Raw genomic sequence first — 18,537 nt, forward strand, 5'->3', positions numbered from 1 at the left:
GGGTCACCATGGGGGGTGTCAGCACGGGGGGGGGGGTGAGCACGGGGGGGGAAGTCAGCATAGAAGGGGGGGCACCATGGGGGGGTCACCATGGGGGGGATCTGCATGGGGGGGGCAGCATGGGGGGGGGCAGCATGGGGGCCAACATGGGGGGTATCAGCACGGGGGGTATCAGCACGGGGGGGTCAGCACGGGGGGGTCAGCACGGGGGGGGGTCAGCATAGAAGGGGGGTCAGCACGGGGGGGGTCACCATGGGGGGGGGTTACCATGGGGGGGGATCTGCATGGGGGTGATCTGCATGGGGGGGCAGCATGGGGGGTATTAGCACGGGGGGGGGGGTATCAGCATGGGGGGGGGGTCAGCATAGGGGGGTCAGCACGGGAGGGGGGTCAACATAGAAGGGGGGTCACCATGGAGGGGGGGAATCAACATGGGGGGGGGCAGCACGGAAGGGGGGGCAGGATGGGGGGGGGGGTCAGCACGGAGGGGGAGGGTCCGCATAGAGGGGGGGGTCACCACGGGGGGGTGCAGCCGTTCCCGCCCCCCCCGCTCCTCACCTGCCCGCGCCCCCCCCAGCGCCGCCGCCAGCAGCAGGAGCCCCCCCGGCAGCCCCATGAAGCCGCCGCCGGTGCCGGTGCCGGTGCACGGAGTGGGGCGGGGGGGGGGGGCGCATCCTGCCCCGGCCCCTCCCGCGGCCGCTGCCCCCCCCCTCGGGGGCGGGGACAAGGGGGGGGGCACCTCGTGGCATCTGTTCCCCCCCCCCCCCTTCCGTTTCATTCCACCCCCCCCTTCGGTTTCATTCCCCCCCCCCCCGCCCCGCAGGTGGGGGCCCCGGCGTCCGGCCGCACCACACCCAGCCCCGGCTCCCTCCCCCCCTCCCTGGGGAGAAGGGGCCCAGGCGTCCGGGACCTCCCCTTCCCCCGGGAAAGGAGACCTGGGTTTGGGGGTGGGGGGGGGGGGCAGCACCGACCCCCCCTCCAGGGGAGCGGGGGGGGGGCGCGTCGGATTCCAGGACCCTTTTTCCAGCCGGGAAAAGACATCCCAGCAGGACGGGCCCCCCCCCCGCCCCAAACCGTCCCGGTAGCGGCGGATGGGGGTGGCGGGGGGGGCAGGGCCGGTACCGGTACCGGTACCGGGGTGGGGGGGGCAGCGGGCCGCGCTCCCCGCCGCCGGCTCCGGGTCCTCCCGTTAAACGGGGCCCGGTGGCCCCCCCCCCGGTTCCGCTGCGCTTGGGGGACGGCGACGTGGGGGGCGAGGGGGGGGGCGTCAGGGGGTGCCGGTCCGGGGCGGGGGGGGGACACGGGGTGAAGCGGTAAATGGGGAGGGGGGGCGCGGTATATCGGGGGGATATAGGGGTGTATAGGGGCTGCAGGCGGTATAGGGGGGTCCCGGTGGTATTTCGGGGGGGTCCCACCCTATATCGGGGTGCGCCCCCCCCCCCCGTGAAGGCGCCTTATGGCAGAGGGGGTATATGGGGGCTCGGGGGGCGGGGCTATAAGGAGGGGGCGTGGCTATAAGGAGGAGGCGGGGCTATAAGGAGGAGGCGGGGCTACAAGGGGCGCGGAGCAGGGGCGCCCCCGGGCGGCCGCCGCGGGGAGCACCAGTGGGTGGCGGGGGGTCACGCGTGTCCCCAATGTCCCTCAGGGCCCTGCGCTGTCCCGGCGGGAGCGTCCCTGGACGGTCACCCCCTCCGATTGTCCCTGGGTGTCCCCGTGTCCGGGGTGGATGTCGCCAGGGGTGTCCCCATGTCCCCGGTTGTCCCGGGAGGGGTGTCCCCGCCTTGTCCTTAGGGTGTCCCCCTTGTCCCGAGGGTGTCCCCCCCTTGTCCCGAGGGTGTCCCCCTTGTCCTTAGGGTGTGTCCCCCTTGTCCTTAGGGTGTCCCCCTTGTCCTTAGAGTGTGTCCCTTGTCCCGAGGGTGTCCCCCTTGTCCTTAGGGTGTCCCCCCCCTTGTCCCGAGGGTGTCCCCCGCCATCCTCAGGGTTGTCTCCAGGGGTGGCCAGTGTCCCACGTTGTCCTGGGGAGGGATCTTGTCCCCAGGGACGTCCCTTGTCCCTCCATGTCACCCGGGGGAGCTCCCTGTTCTCCTGGGGGGGGGCAGGGGGCAGTTGTCCCCAGGAGCATCCCCATGTCCCCAGAGTGTCCCTTATGTCCTGCAAGGAGGAGATTGTCCCCAAGGAGGTTCCGTGCCCCCCCGTGCCCACAGACCACGCCAGGCGCTGAGTTTCCACCTCTTTATTTTGCAAAAATAGAAAAGTCCCATGTCCCCACCCCGGGGGGGGGAGCGGGGCCCGCGGGGACCCCGGGGCGGGTGGGCTGTAAACACGGGCCCCCCCCCGGGCAGCGAGGGGACAGCGGGGGGGGGGGGGGTGTAAACGCATAGGAATAAATAATGGGGGGGGGTGCAGCCCCCCCATGCGGCTTGTAGTGTAACGGGACCCCCCCCCCTTAAGGCCCTGCACCCCCAAAAGGGGGGTGGAAATGGGGGGGGCTCTAGTGCTGCGGAGGGGGCAGGACCCCCCCCCCAAGCGGGTTTGGGGTAACAGACATGGGGGGGGGGGCAGTTTGGTCCTGGGGGCAGTTGGGTGCAATGAGGTGCCCCCCCCCCCATAAAGCTGCCATGGGGGGGGGGGGATGGAGCAGGGCCCCCCCCCCGGGGATCCCCATGGCTATGGCTTGAGCCCCCCCCCAGCAGCAGCCCAGGGGAGGGGGGTTGGGTTGGGGGGGGGGGTGTCACCTTGTGCCCCCCCCCGCTTTGGTCTCTATAGTGTTCTGTGCCCAGGGAAAGGGGGGGGGGGCGGATTTGGGGCACCCCCCCCCCAAAGCCACCAGCATTAAAAAGCAAAGCCCCAAAGCAGCCCCCCCCCCCGCCCAAATTGTACAAAGAAACCAGCAAAGAAAAGCACCCCCCCCCCCAATATAACCGGGATGGGGGGGGGGGGACGGGGACACAAAACTGTCCCCCCCCCCGCCCCGCCCCCCCCACACGCACCCTGTCTCCTGTCATCGTGAATAAATAAAGTCCCGGACGCCTGGGCCCCTCCCGGCTCGCTGCTTGGGGGGGGGGCACAACCGGGGGGGGGGGCGTCAGTCATTTGGGGGGGGGGGCAATATCAGTCCGTTCCCCCTCCCCCCAGCACCAGATGGGGGGGGGCTGATGGGATTTGGGGACGGGGGGGGGGACTTTGGCATGAAGCTGAGGTTGGGGTGGGGGGGCCCCCCTGGCCCCCCCAGCTTAAGGCAAGAGCTGGTGCCGCGGGGTCCCCCCCCCACCGGGCCTGGGGCTCCATCAGTCCCTGGAGCCCCCCCCCAAATGGGGGGAGCCCCCCCCGGCGGGGGGGGGGGGCTGAAGGCAGTTGTGAGTGTCCCCCCCCCCGTGGGGGGACAGTGGCCCCATATTGGGGGGGGGGGTTATGGCGAGTCGGGGGGGGCGGCCGGGCTGTCCTCGGCGCCGGGGGGGTCCGGGGGGGCCGTCGGCGCCTCCTCCTCCTCGAACATCTCGGGATTCTCCAGCATCTCCCGGATGAGGGGGGGCATCGGGCCCGGGATCTCCATCTTGAGCGTGATGGCCCGCTCGGCACCTGGGGGGGGGGACACACGTGTCACCCGCTGGCGGCCGCCGGGACCAGCCCCGCGACGGCGGCACCGCGACGGGGCCGGGAGCGTCACCGCGACGGGGCCGGGAGCTACACGGTGACGGTGCCGCGAGCGTCACCGCAATGGTGCCGCGAGCGTCACCGCGACGGGGCCGCGAGCGTCACCGCGACGGGGCCGGGAGCTACACGGTGACAGTGCCGCGAGCGTCACCGCGACGGTACCCGGAGCTACACGGTGACGGTGCCGGGAGCGTCACCGCGACGGGGCCGGGAGCTACACGGTGACGGTGCCGCGAGCGTCACCGCGACGGTGCCCGGAGCTACACGGTGACGGTGCCGGGAGCTTCACCGCGATGGTGCCACGAGCGTCACCGCGACGGGGCCGGGAGCTACACGGTGACGGTGCCGCGAGCGTCACCGCGACGGGGCCCAACAGTGCCAGGAGCTACACGGTGACGGTGCCGCAAGCTTCGCTGTGACAATGCCGGGAGTGTCACCGCGACGGTGCCCGACGGTGCCGGGAGCTACACGGTGATGGTGCCAGGAGCTTCACCGCGACGGTGCCGGGAACTTCACCACGACAGTACCGCAAGCTTCACCGCGACGGTGCCACGATGGTGCCAGGAACTTCACCATGATGGTGCTATGGGCTTCACCGTGACAGTGTACAATGGTGGCTGGGGACTTCACCACGACGGTGCCCGATGGTGCCGCGAGCTTCACCGCGACGGTGCCCAGAGCTTCACCGCGACGGTTCCGCGACGGTACCGGGAACTTCACCGCGACGGTACCGGGAACTTCACCGCGACGGTGCCTGACGGTGCCGCGAGCTTCACCGCGACGGTGCTGGGAGCTTCACCATGATGGCACCATGATGGTGCCAGGAACTTCACCGTGACGGTGCCGGGAGCTTCACGGTGACAGTGCCATGATGGTGCCACAAGCTTCACGGTGACGGTGCCCGACGGTACCACGAGCTTCACGGTGCCGGTGCCGCGAGCTTCACCGTGACGGTGCCGCGAGCTTCACCGCAACCAATGCCCGACGGTGCCGCGAGCTTCACCGTGACGGTGCCGCGAGCTTCACCGTGAGGGTGCCCGACGGTGCCGTGAGCTTCACCGCGACGGTGCCCGATGATGCTGCGAGCTTCACCGTGACGGTGCCCGCCGGCCCCGCGCCCCTCACCCTTGGTGCTGATGCTACGCAGGTCCGTGATCTTCATGAGCATCCGGGGGAACATGTGGGGCTGGCTGGGCCGCCGGCGCCGCGCATACACCTTGAGCGCCTCCAGCAGTGGCTCCTGCAGCTTCTCCACCTTCTCGGGCTCCTCCAGGTCCATGCGGTCTGCGGCGGGTTGGGGACAGGGTCACACAGGACGGGGACAGGGCCACCCGTGGCCACCCAGCGCCTCGGCCAAGCCGGGTGCTCCGCGTGGCCCCCATTTTCCCCCTGTCGCCATCCGCATCTGTCCCCGCGGCTCCCCGTGCATCGTCCGCCTCCCCGTTGTCCCCGTTGTCCCCTCGTGTCCCCGCGGGCACCTCCGCAGATGAGGCAGATGGCGCTGAGCAGCCCCGTCTCCGTGTCGTCCATCTCGAGGGGCAGCAGCTGCCCCGCGAACGCGAACACCAGGTCGGTGAGCGGCCCGAAGCCGGCGTTGTGCATCTGCGTGCGGTTCAGCGTGAGCCCGTCCGAGAACGTCATGGTGTCCTGCTCCGGCGTGTAGCGCGTGCAGATGCGCAGCATCTGCGGGGACAGCCCTGCTGAGGCCACATCTGGAGCGTTGTGGCCAGTTCTGGGCTCCACAGGACAAGAGGGATGTGGAGCTGCTGGAGAGAGGCCAGCGCAGGGCTACGAGGATGATCAGGGGCCTGGAACATCTGCCCTGTGAGGAGAGGCTGAGGGAGCTGGGCCTGTTCAGCTGGAGAAGAGAAGGCTGAGAGGGGACCTGAGCAGTGTCTAGAAGTACCTCAAGGGAGGCAGTGAGGAGGATGGGGCGGCCTCTTTGCACTGGTGGCACCAACAGAACTAGAGGTCATGGCCACAAACTGAAGCACCAAAAGTTCCACAGGAACTTAAGGAAAAATTCCTTCCCAGTGAGGGTGCCAGAGCCCTGGAACAGGCTGCCCAGAGAGGTTGTGGAGTCTCCTTCTCTGGAGATCTTCAAACCCGCTTGGACGCAGCCCTGTGCCACGTGCTCTAGGTGACCCTGCGTGTGCAGGGGTTGGACTAGGTGACCTCGAGAGGTCCCTTCCAACCTTCAGCATTCCATGATTCTATGACAGCGCATCAAGGGGACGCCCGGTGTCCCCATGTCCCCCCCCGGTCCCTTCCCCGCCATCCGCACCAGGATGTCCAGGCAGGCGGCCTTGAGCAGGGTGATCTGGTCGGCGATGGAGAGCGCGGTGAAGCCGGGCAGGCGCTTGGCGAACTCCACGATCTTGATGATGCACTTGGTGGCCAGTTCGCTGAACTTGTCCCACAGCCCCAGGTCCAGCTGCACGCGGTGGTCGGCGCTCAGGCTCTGCGGGGACAGGGGACAGATCGGGGGGGGGGACACGTGGCACCGTGACGCAGGGGGACCGGTGGCTCCGCCATCCTGGTGTCCTGGTCCCAGGACTCTCCACTGTGCCAAATGGGAAGGGATGGGGATCCAGGTGCCCTGATCCCCGAAATCTCCCCTGCTGTCACCAGGCTGGGACAGGGACCCAGGCGTCCTGGTCCCCATCTACTCCCACATCCCAACCGGGCTGGGATGGACACAAGGGCATCCGGGCTGCAAATCCAGCTCCCGGACCCGGCTCCATCCTGTCTCCAGTCACCACAAATGGGCATTTTGGAGCCCCCATCCCGCTCCATAACCCCCATCCCACTCCGTATCCCCCCCATCCCGCCCCGTAGCCCCCCCAACCCGCTCCGTAGCCCCCATCCCGCTCCATAGCCCTCATCCCGCTCCATAGCCCCCCATCCTGCTCCGTAGCCCCCATCCCGCTCCACAGCCCCCCATCCCACTCCATAACCCCCCACCCTGCTCCATAACCCCCCATCCCAATCCGTAGCTCCCATCCCGCTCCATAACCCCCCATCCCGCTCCGTAGCCCCTCATCCCGCTCCGTAGCCCCTCATCCCGCTCCACAGCCCCCCAGCCCGCTCCGTAGCCCCCCATCCCGCTCCATAGCCCCCCATCCCGCTCCATAGCCCCCCATCCCAATCCGTAGCTCCCATCCTGCTCCATAGCCCCCCATCCCACTCCATAACCCCCCACCCCGCTCCATAACCCCCCATCCCGCTCCATAGCCCCCCATCCCGCTCCATAGCCCCCCATCCCGCTCCATAGCCCCCATCCCGCTCCATAACCCCCCATCCCGCCCCGTAGCCCCCATCCCGCTCCATAACCCCCATCCCGCTCCATAGCCCCCCATCCCGCTCCATAGCCCCCATCCCGCTCCATAGCCCCCCATCCCGCTCCATAACCCCCCATCCCGCCCCGTAGCCCCCATCCCGCTCCATAACCCCCATCCCGCTCCGTAGCCCCCCATCCCAATCCGTAGCTCCCATCCTGCTCCATAACCCCCCACCCCGCTCCATAACCCCCCCATCCCGATCCGTAGCCCCCCAGCCTGCTCTGTAGCCCCCCAGCCTGCTCTATAGCCCCCATCCCGCTCCATAGCCCCCCATCCCGCTCCATAGCCCCCATCCCGCTCCATAGCCCCCCATCCCGCCCCATAGCCCCCCATCCCACTCCATAACGCCCCATCCCACTCCGTAGCCCCCCCATCCCGCTCCCATCCCCGCCCCGCGCCGGGGCTGAGGCCAGCGCAGCTCGTGGCAGCGGTGGCGCGGGTCGGGGGCTCTCACCGTCGTGTACTTGCCCAGCTGGCAGAGCGACGGGAACGTCTCCCGATGGGCCCTGCTGACCTTCTGGATGAGCTCGTGGAGCTCCGGCGTCAGCTCCGGGCCCTCCGCCGGCTCCTCCTTCACCTCCTTCTTCTTCTTGTTCCTGTCGTTGCGCACGGCTGCGCGCGGGGACACGGCGGGGTCAGCGGCGGGGACAACAAACCGGGGTTGTCCCCATGTGGCTTTTCCTGCCCCTATTCCACAGGCGGGACAGGAACAAAGTCCCCCAAAACCAAAGGGACACGAGGGGTCCGGACGCACCTTCCTTGGACATGCCGACCTCGAAGCACTTCTGGAGCCGGCAGTACTGGCACCGGTTGCGCGTCACCTTGTTGATCTGGCAGTTCTTGTCGCGGTGACACGTGTACACCATGTTCTTCTGGATGCTGCGGCGGAAGAAGCCCTGCCGGGGCGCGGGGGACAACCGTGAGCGCGGGGGTGACAACGCGACGGGGTGTCACCGCAGGGGTGACAACGCGCCGGGGTGTCACCACGGGGGTGACAACGCGCCGGGGTGTCACCGCGTCACCTTGCAGCCCTCGCAGGAGCTGACGCCGTAGTGGTAGCCCGAGGACTTGTCGCTGCACACGAAGCAGGGCTTGTAGACGCGCGGCGGCGGCGGCGGCGACGGGGAGCTGGGCACCATCTCCTCCGAGCTGCTGCTCTGCGTCTCGGCCGCTGGTGACACGGGTGACACGGGGGACGTTGGGGACCGCGGAGGGGACACGGAGAGCCCGGGGCTGCTCCGTGTGTTGGGGGGAGCTGCGGGGATCGGGTGTCCTGGGAGGTGGGAGCGGGGGGTCTATGGGGGTGTTGGGGTGGGTGAGATGGGAGCGGGACAGAGGGATGGGGACAGAGGGATGGGGATGGAGGGACAAGGATGGGGACAGAGGGACAGGGATGGAGGGACAGGGACGGAGATGGAGGGATGGGGACGGAGGGACACGGATGGGGACAGAGGGATGGGGACAGAGGGATGGGGTGGGGACAGAGGGACAGGGATGGAAGGATGGGGACGGAGGGACAGGGATGGAGGGACAGGGACGGAGAAGGAGGGATGGGGACGGAGGGATGGGGACGGAGATGGAGGGATGGGGATGGAGGGACACGGATGGGGACGGAGGGATGGGGACAGAGGGACAGGATGGGGACGGAGGGATGGGGATGGAGGGACAGGGGTGGGGACAGAGGGACGGGGATGGAGGGACACGGATGGGGACAGAGGGATGGGGACAGAGGGACAGGATGGGGACAGAGGGACAGGGATGGAGGGACAGAGGGACAGGGATGGAAGGATGGGGACGGAGGGACACGGATGGGGACAGAGGGACGGGGACAGAGGGATGGGGACGGAGGGCACGGATGGGGACAGAGGGACGGGGACGGAGGGACAGGGGTGGATGCATCAGGATGGGTGGAAAGGGATAGGGACAGAGGGATGGGGAGGGGACAGAGGGAGGGGATGGAGGGACAGGGGGATTGGGATGGGGATGGAGGGATTGGGGAGATGAGGATGGAGGGACAGAGGGATGGGGACGGAGGAGGGGAGCACGGGGGGCAGCTGGGGACACCGCAGCGTCCTCAGGCACCCGACACCCCCCTCCCAGGGCCGGGCAGCACCAGGACATGTCCCATGTCCCATGTCCCCATGTCCCCCCCCGCGGTGGCAGTGGTGGCTTCGGGCGCCCATGATTCATCCTCCATCCCCGGCGCCCACAGGGGCATCCGGCCCCCCCTGCCCCCCCCCCACACTGTCTGCTTCCTCCCCAGGGTGACAACGGGGACGGGGACACGGGGACATCGGCGTCACCACCCCCCCAAAAGCACCCTGGCAAAGAAGGGGTGGGGGGCAGCTCATGGGCGGGTTGTTTTTTCCTTTTATTTTTGGGTCGTTTAAAAAAAAAAAAAAAAAGGAAAAAGAGAGAAAAGAGGGAGGAAAAAAAAAAAAACAGCCGAAATTGCTGAAATTGAGGAAATTCCTGCCCTCGCCACGCTTCAAACAGGCCATTTATAACCAGCCCTAAACTGCTTGCAGCTGGGCCCAGGAGCCGTTTGTCTCCCTGCCCGCATTCCTGACACTTCGGAGCGCGGGGGGGGGGGCCCCACGCGTGAAAACACCCCCCCGTGCAGCGGCGGGGGTAGAAACACCCCCCCCTTGGGCTGTTGTCGGGGACCCCCGGCCACGCGGGTGATGCCCACGCGTGTCCCCCCCCCCCCCCACGCACCATGGTCACGCAACAACAAACAGCGCTGCCCCCCCCCCCCCCGCGCCGCGGGCTCCTCCTCCGCCCTAGAAACACTCGGCGCAACCACAAACACGCACCACACCCGGCAACACCCACACGCCGCGCACCGCCGGACACGCACACAACCGGCGGGGGGGGGGCAACACCGGTAACACCCCCCCCGAACACCCCCCCACCCCCCGCCGCCATCCCGAACTGGGGTATCCCGGAGCGGGACGGGGGGGAAAACCGGGAGCTGCGGCTGGAGGGGGGGGGGTTGGAGGGGATTTGGGGGGGTGGTTTTGGGGGGGGGGGGGGCAGTTTTTTGGGGGGGGCAGTTTGGGGGGGGGGCACAGGCAACACCCCCCCCGCCCCCCCCGCCGCCATCCCGAACTGGGGTATCCCGGAGCGGGACGGGGGGGGGAAACCGGGATTTGCGGTTGGAGGGAAAGCGCCGGAGGGGGGTGGGGGGGCAGGAGGGGATTTGGGGGGTAGTTTTGGGGGGGGGGGAGTTTGGGGGGGGCAACACCGGCAACATCCCCCCCCCCCCCGCCGCCATCCCGAATTGGGGTATCCCGGAGCGGGGACGGGGGGGGGGAAACCGGGATTTGCGGTTGGAGGGAAAGCGCCGGGGGGGGGGGGGGGTTGGAGGGGATTTGGGAGGTGGTTTTGGGGGGGGGCAGTTTGGGGGGGGGGCACGGGCAACACCCCCCCCGCCGCCATCCCGAATTGGGGTATCCCGGAGCGGGACGGGGGGGAAACCGGGATTTGCGGTTGGAGGGGGGGGGGGTTGGAGGGGATTTGGGGGGTGATTTGGGGGGGGGGGGGCAGTTTGGGGGGGGGCACATCGGGGTCCCCAAGTCCGCGCCTCGGTTCCCCCCCCCCGCCCCGCTACTTCCCGCTTCGCTTTTTAGTTTTTTTTTAACCCAAATCTGGGGCGCCGGTCCAAAAAGAGGGAAAAAAATAAAAATAAAGAAAAAAAAATGAAGAATCCCAGCGCGGCGCCCCCAAAAGCGAGCGGGGAGGGGGGAGCCCCGTGGGGGGGGGCACACACACAACCCGCCCCCACCAAAAAAATAACCTCCAAATTCCCCCTCCCCGGGAGCCGGAGGGCAGGGAGGATGGATGGGGGGGGGGGGGGGGTATTAGGGCCCCTCCAAATTTAGGGGGGGGGGGCACAGATTTCCTCTCGGGGGGTGACAAGTCGGGGGGGGGGCGCGTTTCGGGGTGGCCCCCGCGCGTTTCGGGGTGGCCCCGCGTGGGTTAAGTGCCACATGGGCACCCCGGGGCGGGGAGGGCCCGGCCGCAACGGGAACCAGTCGGGCCGGGCCCGCGGTGTGGGGGGGGCACTGGGAGGGACCGGGCGCGGGGGGGGGGGGACGGTGACGACAACGGGGGGGGGGGGAGGGGATCCTGGGGACTCCCGAGGCACAAACGGCCCCCGGGACCCCCCCTCTGTGCCCCCCCCCCCCCCCCCCGCTCCCGTTTTTGCTGCCAATTTTTCAGGCTGAAAAATAAAAATCCCGGGATGAAAAGGGCAGTGGGAAAGAGAGGGAGGACGAAATTCCCGCCCCCCCCCCCCCGCGGCCTGGGATGGTTGTGTGGATGGGGGGGGGGGCACCTCTCACCGCCCCCCCCCCCCCGCTCCGTCCCCTTGTCACCCCCAGGGACCTGTCCCCAAGGTCCCCTTGTCCCGGGACCCCGTCCCTGTCCCCCCGCAGCCCCAGGGTCCTGCGGGGGGAGGGCGAAGGGGGGGGTCCTGCTCTCCCCCCCCCCCGGCCCAAACCGGTCCATCGCCCCCTCCCTCCCCCCCCCCAGCCGAGGCCCTCCCCAAATTTCGTTTTAACCGGGACCGGAGACAAAGAGGGGGTTGGAACAGCCGGAGCGGGGGGTACAGGCGCACGCACACCCGCGCGGTGTGACACGCACTGACACGCGCACAGTCCCACCCGTGTCGCACGCCCGCTCACACTCACACACAAGGTGCCACGGCAGCGCTCGGCCCGCGTCCCGCTCGGTGTCACGCGCGCCCGGTGTCCACGCTCGGTGTCACCCGGTGTCACCCCGCACGCAGGGTCCCTCGCCCCGCGCTCCCCCTCGGTGTCACAACGTGTCGCGCGCCCCGATGCCCTCGGGGTCGCACGCCGCTTCCCGTTCCCGTTCCCGTTCCCATTCCCGATCCCGCTCCCTTCCCGGGGGTACGTACGGCGGCGGGCGGGCGGCGGCCACGCGAAGGGCGGCAGCGCGCCGCAGCGCGGCCCGTAGCCCGCCTTGCGCAGCGCGCACGCCGCGCGGTGCCGGTTCGTCACGTCGTAGAGCTGCCGCGACACGGCCAGCGCCTCCACGCAGTCGTACATGGCGCCGGGAAGCGCCGGGAAGCTCCCGGGAAGCGCCGGGAAGCGCCGGGAAGCGCCGGGAGCCGCTCCCGGGCTCACGCGGCGCCGCGCAGCATCCGCCGGCGGGGGGGCGGCGCCGGGCGGGGCCGCGCGGGAGCGCGCGCGCGGGGGCCGGGGGCGTGGCCGCGCGCGGAGGGGCGTGGCCTCGCGGGAGCAGGGGCGCGCTGGTGGGCGGGGGCGCGCTTGGAGGGGCGGGGGCCGCGCGGGAGCGCGCGCGGGGCCGGGGGCGTGGCCGCGCGTGGAGGGGCGTGGCCTCGCGGGAAAAGGGCGTGCTGGTGGGCGGGGCGCGCTTGGAGGGGCGGGGCCGCGCGGGAGCGCGCGCGGGGCCGGGGGCGTGGCCACGCGCGGAGGGGCGTGGCTTCGCGGGAAAAGGGCGTGCTGGTGGGCGGGGCGCGTTGGAGGGGGCGTGGCTTCGCTGGAACGGGGCGTGGTCGTGGTCACGCGTGGGGGGGTCTTTGCTCCTCCCCGCCCCCCCCCCGCCCTTGGGGTCTCCTGCCCCCAGGACCCTGTCACCCCCTCCCAGGGTCCCCCGGGATCCTGTCACCCGGTGGCCCCCGGTGCTCCCAGGGGCTGGGGTCACCCCCCTCTCCCGGTGTCCCCCAAGTGTCCCCAGGGCCTTGTCACCCTGTTCCCAGCTGCCCTCACCTGTCCCAGTGTCACCCCTTCCCCGGTGTCCTCCAACACTCTTGCCCAGTCCTGGTGTCACCTCTCCGCTGGCACCTGGTCACCTGTCCAGTGGCTCCCAGTGCCCCCCCAGTGCCACCTCCATGCCACTGTATCCCCCCCCCTCCATCAGACACCCGCCCTGTGTCACCCCCATGTCCCCCCATATGTGTCACCCCGATGTCACCCCCATCAGCCCCATGTGACCCGCATGTCCCCACGTGCCTCTGCACGTGTCCCCACCATGCCACCCCACGTCACCCCCGTGTCACCTCCACCACGTGCACACGCGGCCCTTGCACACGCGCGTGCGCCCGCACACCCTCCCGCTGCCGCCATGAGCTCCCAATTAGCGGCCGTCGCCCTAATTAAAACCAGGCGCCGCCGCCCCCCCCGCTCGCCTTTCGCACGCTTGGCGCCGGGCTGCGCGGGGGACACGGCAGCGGGGGGACACCGGACACACACACACACGCAGCGGCTGTAGCGCGAGGGTTGTTGTGGCGGCTGTAGCGCGAGGGTTGTTGCGGCGGAGGTTTCCGGGCACGCGGGGTTGGCACCGGGGGTTTCCATAAGGGGGGGTTGCACGGGGAGGGTCAGGACGATGGTGGCCCGGGGGTCTCGTCACCGTGTCCCCCCGCCAATGTCACCCGCTTGTCACTGACAGCCGCTGAGGATGGCGGTGACATCGGGGCTTGCACGGGGTGCGGGGGACTCGCCTGTCCCCTCGTCATGGGGACAACCCAGGCAGGAGGGCTCGAGGCCGCGGTGGCACCAGCTGGGGCCGTGGGGTGGGGGGGACTCTGCCCTTCCCGGACGCCTGGGCCCCTCCCGGACGCCTGGGCCCCTCCTGCGCCTTCCCCCCGCCCACGGCTCCGTCAGCTTTTCCGTCTGGCTGGGCTGCTCCCGCATGCCCAAAATAACCGGCCCGGCAGGAAACCGCAGGGCACTGGCGGCCACTGCTGTCACGAGCTGCCGGGCCTCAGCCCGGCTCCTGCCGGGGGGGGGACCCCAGTGTCCCCCCCCCCAGTCCCATTCTGTCCCCAACAGGCTCTGCTGTTCCGGGGGGCTGCAGGGGGGGTGAGTGCGTTGGTGTGAGTGTGAGTGCCCCTGTGAGCACGCCTGAGTGTGCAAGAGCACACGCGAGCGTGCACAAGCGTGCGTGCACGCGCCAGAGTGCATATAGGCTCCAAGGATGGCGAACGGGAATCCACGAGCGTGCACGGGTGAGTGTGAGCACGCAGGAACGCACACGAGCCCTTGTGCGCGTGCAAGGCGCGAGTGCACAAGGGCATGCACTAGCGCATGCAGACAGCGCGTGCAAGCATGCACAACGCATGCAAGCATGCACAACGCATGCAAGCATGCACAAGTGCGTGCAAGCGTGTGCCACCCCTTGCAAGCATGTGCTGCCCCGTGAAAGCATGCACTGCCCCGAGCAAGTGTGTGCTGCCCCGTGCAAACGTGCGCTGCCCCGTGCAAGCATGCACTGCCCTGTGCAAGTGTGCACAGCCCCGTGCAAGCGTGCACAGCCCCGTGCAAGCATGCACTGCCCCGTGCAAGCGTGTGCCGCCCCGTGCAAGCGTGTGCTGCTCCATGCAAGCATGCACTGCCCCGTGCAAGTGTGCACGGCCCCGTGCAAGCGTGCATGGCCCGTGCAAATGTGCGCTGTCCCGTGCAAGCATGCGCTGCCCCATGCAAGCATGCACTGCCCTGTGCAAGTGTGTGCTGCCCCGTGCAAGTGTGCACAGCCCCGTGCAAGTGTGTGCTGCCCCATGCAAGCATGCACTGCCCCGAGCAAGCGTGCACGGCCCCGTGCAAGCGTGCAAGGCCCGTGCAAGCGTGCACGGCCCCGTGCAAGTGTGCATGGCCCGTGCAAATGTGCGCTGTCCCGTGCAAGCATGCGCTGCCCCATGCAAGCATGCACTGCCCCGTGCAAGCGTGCACGGCCCCGTGCAAGCGTGCAAGGCCCGTGCAAGGGTGCACCAGCGTGCACCGTAGCATCCCCGCCGCCGCGCGTGCAGGTCGTGGGCCCGTCCCTGCACCCGGGCCCGGCGTCACCGGCACCGTCACCGTCAGCGCCCGCGGGGCCGGCGGTGCCGGGGCCTGCACCGGCGCGACCCGCCGGGCCGCATTCCTGCCCGCCCGCCCTGCCCGCCGGCCCGGGCGCTGGGGGGGGGGGACCGCGGCGGTTCCTGGCACCCCCGCGCATGGGGGATGGGAATCGAAGCCGCTGCCTCCGTGCGGGGCGTCCTGCAGCGGCTCCGTGTCCCCTGGTGCTGCGCGGTGGCCCCTGGCAGTGGCACGATGGCACGCAGCCTTGCATCGTGTTGCACGGGTTTATTGCACCGTGCTGCACGGCTTTATTGCACCTGGTTGCACGGCTTTATTGCACCATGCTGCATGGCTTTATTGCACCGTGCTGCACGATTTTATTGCATCACGTTGCACGGCTTTATTGCACCGTGCTGCACGGCTTTATTGCACCTTGTTGCACGGCTTTATTGCACCTTGTTGCATGGCTTTATTGCATCGTGCTGCACGCCTTTATTGCATCGCGTTGCACGGCTTTATTGCACCTGGTTGCACGGCTTTATTGCACCGTGCTGCACGGCTTTATTGCACCTTGTTGCACGACTTTATTGCATCGCGTTGCACGGCTTTATTGCACCGTGCTGCACAGCTTTATTGCACCTGGTTGCACGGCTTTATTGCACCATGCTGCATGGCTTTATTGCACCATATTGCACGGCTTATTGCACTGTGCTGCACAGCTTTATTGCACCATATTGCACGGCTTTGCACGCTTGGCCTGGCATGGCACAGTGTTGCACGGCCTTGCACGGCATGGTACGATGTTGCACGGCTTTGCACACTCGGCGTGGCACCATGTTGCACGGCCTTGCACGCATTTGCACACCTGTGTGCAGCGTTGCACGGCTCTGCCCCACACCAGGGCAGGGGCTGTGGGCAGACTCCCTCCCCCTCTCCCTGCTCCATGCTTCTTCCTTCCCTGCTCCCCCCTCTCCCTTTCCCTCTCCCTCTTTCCCTCCTCCATGCTTCTTCCTTCCCTGCTCCCCCTCTCCCTCTCCCCCTTTCCCTCCTCCATGCTTCTTCCTTTCCTGCTCTCCCTTTCCCTCTCCCCCTTCCCTGCTCCATGATTCCTCCTCCCCCACTCTCCCTCCCCCTCTCCCTGCTCCATGCTTCTTCCTTTCCTACTCCCCCTCTCCCTTTCCCTCTCCCCCTTTCCCTCCTCCATGCTTCTTCCTTCCCTGCTCCCCCTCTCCCTTTCCCTCTCCCCCTTTCCCTCCTCCATGCTTCTTCCTTCCCTGCTCTCCCTCTCCCTTTCCCTCTCCCCCTCTCCATGCTTCTTCCTTCCCTGCTCCCCCTCTCCCTCTCCCTCTCCGTGCTCCTTCCCCGCCCGCTCCCCCTCTCCCTGGCCCGACGCTGCTCCCGGGATTCCCGCCTCCCCCTGCCCCTCCGGGCCCCGCCCCCACTCGGCCCCGCCCACTCAATCGACCACGCCCCCCAGCAGACCACGCCCCCTCAGCCGGCCCCGCCCCTTGTGCCCCGGAGCTCCGCCCCCCAGCAGCTCCCCGGGGCGGTCCGTGCAGCGCCGGGAAAGTCGCTTTTTCTGCTCTCAAAGTCCCTTTTTTTGGTCCTCCTACCTGGTTGTTTTTGGCACGAAGACCCCAGCCCCTCCGCACCGGAGCTGCTCCCAGCGCCTGCTCCCCATCCTGCAGCCTCGCAGGGGCTTCAGGACGTCGCGTTCTTCCTGGCGCCGTTTCTCTCCATGGGGAGTCATTTTCCAAGGATTGAGGGCACTTTTACCAGCCAAGGGGGAACTACAGAGGCTCATTCCAGGCAGGAGAGCTCAGGGGGGATTCAGGTGTCCATTAGTGTGACAATGATGGAGATCAGGTGGAGAGGTCCTCCCCGTGCACCGGCAGAACGGCCGGGCTGTATTGGGATTCCCACTGGATAAATGCACGGTCTCTTTTCAGAGCATCATCCTGGCAAGTCCTACGGGTGATTTGCAGTTGCCAACGTCTTGTGCAAACCCCAACTTCATCTTCAACACTCAGGATGCTCCCCCAGCTCTCCTGCAGGGACCATAGGTTATTTAAAGAATTAGCAGCACCAGTGTGCGTGATGTGCATGATGTGGCCAGCAGCCCACAGTAGGGTGGTATCCACAAGCATTTTTGCATCCTCAAAATCCCCTGTTTTAGAGTTTTTCGGGCTCCCAGGGTGCTGTGATGGCCGAGTGGTTAAGGCGTTGGACTTGAAATCCAGTGGGGTTTCCCTGCGCAGGTTCAAATCCTGCTCACAGCGAGAGGTTTTACTGCCAGCCCCTGCTCCCTGCAGCATCAGCCACCACCCCAGGTCGGTCCCTTCTCCCAAGCAAAAGGCATAGCATGAAATAATGGAAGGCAAGGAAAAATCTGCTGTGGAATTGGAACGGGATATGTGATGTCTGAGAGAGGGGAAAAGCTCCTGGACCTCCTGCTGGACCCTGCAGAAATCCTGGCCATGTTTTATGTTCCTTGAGGATACACTCAGCATGGCCTCACTGAAGACACTTGCTTGGATGACTGAAGATCAGATCCAGGACGATTGGCTGGGAGATCATTTAGGAAAACGCGGCACCCACAAATCCATGGGTGCCAATGGATGCACCCACGTGCGGAGGGATTTGGTGGGTTTATTGCTAGGGCCCTCTCCATCATCTCCAGAACGTCCTGGGGACTGCAAGAGTTGGCCATAACGAAGCTTATGAGATCCCTTCCACTCGGGATTATCCTGGGAGCCCATGAGCTCGGAGAGCCACACGGTGGCACTGGAGCTGCACGAATGTCCTCTGCTCTCAGCATTTGTTCCATGACCTGCTGAGCGCCCCAATCAACGTTGCTGCAAGGGAGGGAGCACAAACAGTGACGATGCTGGCCCCATCACAGCTGACTTCACGTCCCCATGCACCAACACCCTGGCAGCCTCACACAGGTTATTCCTGGAGCTGCTTCCATCCAGGACTATAACGTCCTGACATTTACATTTCTGTTATTTACACTAGAAACATTTTCCTACAACCTTTCTTCTATGCTGAGCACTACCAGAGACACTAGCATGAGCCAGATACTGATTCCTGCTGTTGCTCACTTTTCTCTCTTCGTGTCCACCCTAAACCTAACCCGTCTCCATCTGTCTTTAGCTGGCGATCAAGGGAGCTCCCATCCAAGCGCTGCTCCCACCGGGAAGATGCTCCGGCCCTTTCCGGAGCGGTTCCAGAGCTCCCCGGGTGCTGTGATGGCCGAGTGGTTAAGGCGTTGGACTTGAAATCCAGTGGGGTTTCCCTGCGCAGGTTCAAATCCTGCTCACAGCGAGAGGTTTTACTGCCAGCCCCTGCTCCCTGCAGCATCAGCCACCACCCCAGGTCATTCCCTTCTCCCAAGCAAAAAGGCATAGCATGAAATAATGGAAGGCAAGGAAAAATCTGCTGTGGAATTGGAATGGGTGATGTGATGTCTGAGAGAGGGGAAAAGCTCCTGGACCTCCTGCTGGACCCTGCAGAAAATCCTGGCCATGTTTTATGTTCCTTGAGGATACACTCAGCACGGCCTTGCTGAAGACATTTGCTTGGATGACTGAAGATCAGATCCAGGACGATCGGCTGAGGGATCATTTAGGTGAACGCAGCATCCACAAATCCATGGGTGCCAATGGATGCACCCACGTGCGGAGGGAGTTGGTGGGTTTATTGCTAGGGCC

The 18,537-nt window shown here is 67.2% G+C and overlaps 1 protein-coding gene and 2 non-coding genes across 3 annotated transcripts; 2 read left to right on the forward strand and 1 right to left on the reverse strand.

Moving 5' to 3' along the window:
• Window positions 1–3,409: 3,409 nt before the first annotated feature.
• Window positions 3,410–12,070, reverse strand: RARG (retinoic acid receptor gamma). The gene is made up of 8 exons (XM_088531776.1): window positions 11,920–12,070; window positions 8,018–8,166; window positions 7,750–7,891; window positions 7,450–7,607; window positions 5,939–6,115; window positions 5,133–5,337; window positions 4,780–4,938; window positions 3,410–3,579 (listed from the first exon to the last, which is right to left on the reverse strand). Exons 1-8 carry the CDS (start codon window positions 12,068–12,070, stop codon window positions 3,410–3,412), a joined length of 1,311 nt encoding a protein of 436 aa, XP_088387902.1.
• A 4,951-nt stretch (window positions 12,071–17,021) lies between these two features.
• TRNAS-UGA (transfer RNA serine (anticodon UGA)) lies at window positions 17,022–17,103 on the forward strand. Its single transcript has one exon. It is a non-coding gene; the product is annotated as a tRNA-Ser (tRNA).
• Window positions 17,104–18,069: 966 nt separating this feature from the next.
• Window positions 18,070–18,151, forward strand: TRNAS-UGA (transfer RNA serine (anticodon UGA)). The gene has a single exon. It is a non-coding gene; the product is annotated as a tRNA-Ser (tRNA).
• The last annotated feature ends 386 nt before the right edge of the window (window positions 18,152–18,537 follow it).

Source organism: Tinamus guttatus, unplaced genomic scaffold (assembly GCF_059628265.1).
Source record: "Tinamus guttatus ecotype Peru unplaced genomic scaffold, ASM5962826v1 Tinamus_guttatus_pri_ptg000433l, whole genome shotgun sequence".
Lineage (NCBI taxonomy): Eukaryota > Metazoa > Chordata > Aves > Tinamiformes > Tinamidae > Tinamus > Tinamus guttatus.

What these genes read in the sequence shown, in the direction of transcription:
- RARG (XM_088531776.1), bottom strand. Translation starts at nt 12,070, where the DNA reads ATGTACGACTGCGTGGAGGCGCTGGCCGTGTCGCGGCAGCTCTACGAC. An exon ending in GCCGCCGCCCGCCCGCCGCC is followed by an intron (nt 8,167 to 11,919) that starts GTACGTACCCCC and finishes CCGTGTCACCAG; the next exon opens with CGGCCGAGACGCAGAGCAGC. An exon ending in CATCTGCCTCATCTGCGGAG is followed by an intron (nt 4,939 to 5,132) that starts GTGCCCGCGGGG and finishes AACCCGCCGCAG; the next exon opens with ACCGCATGGACCTGGAGGAG.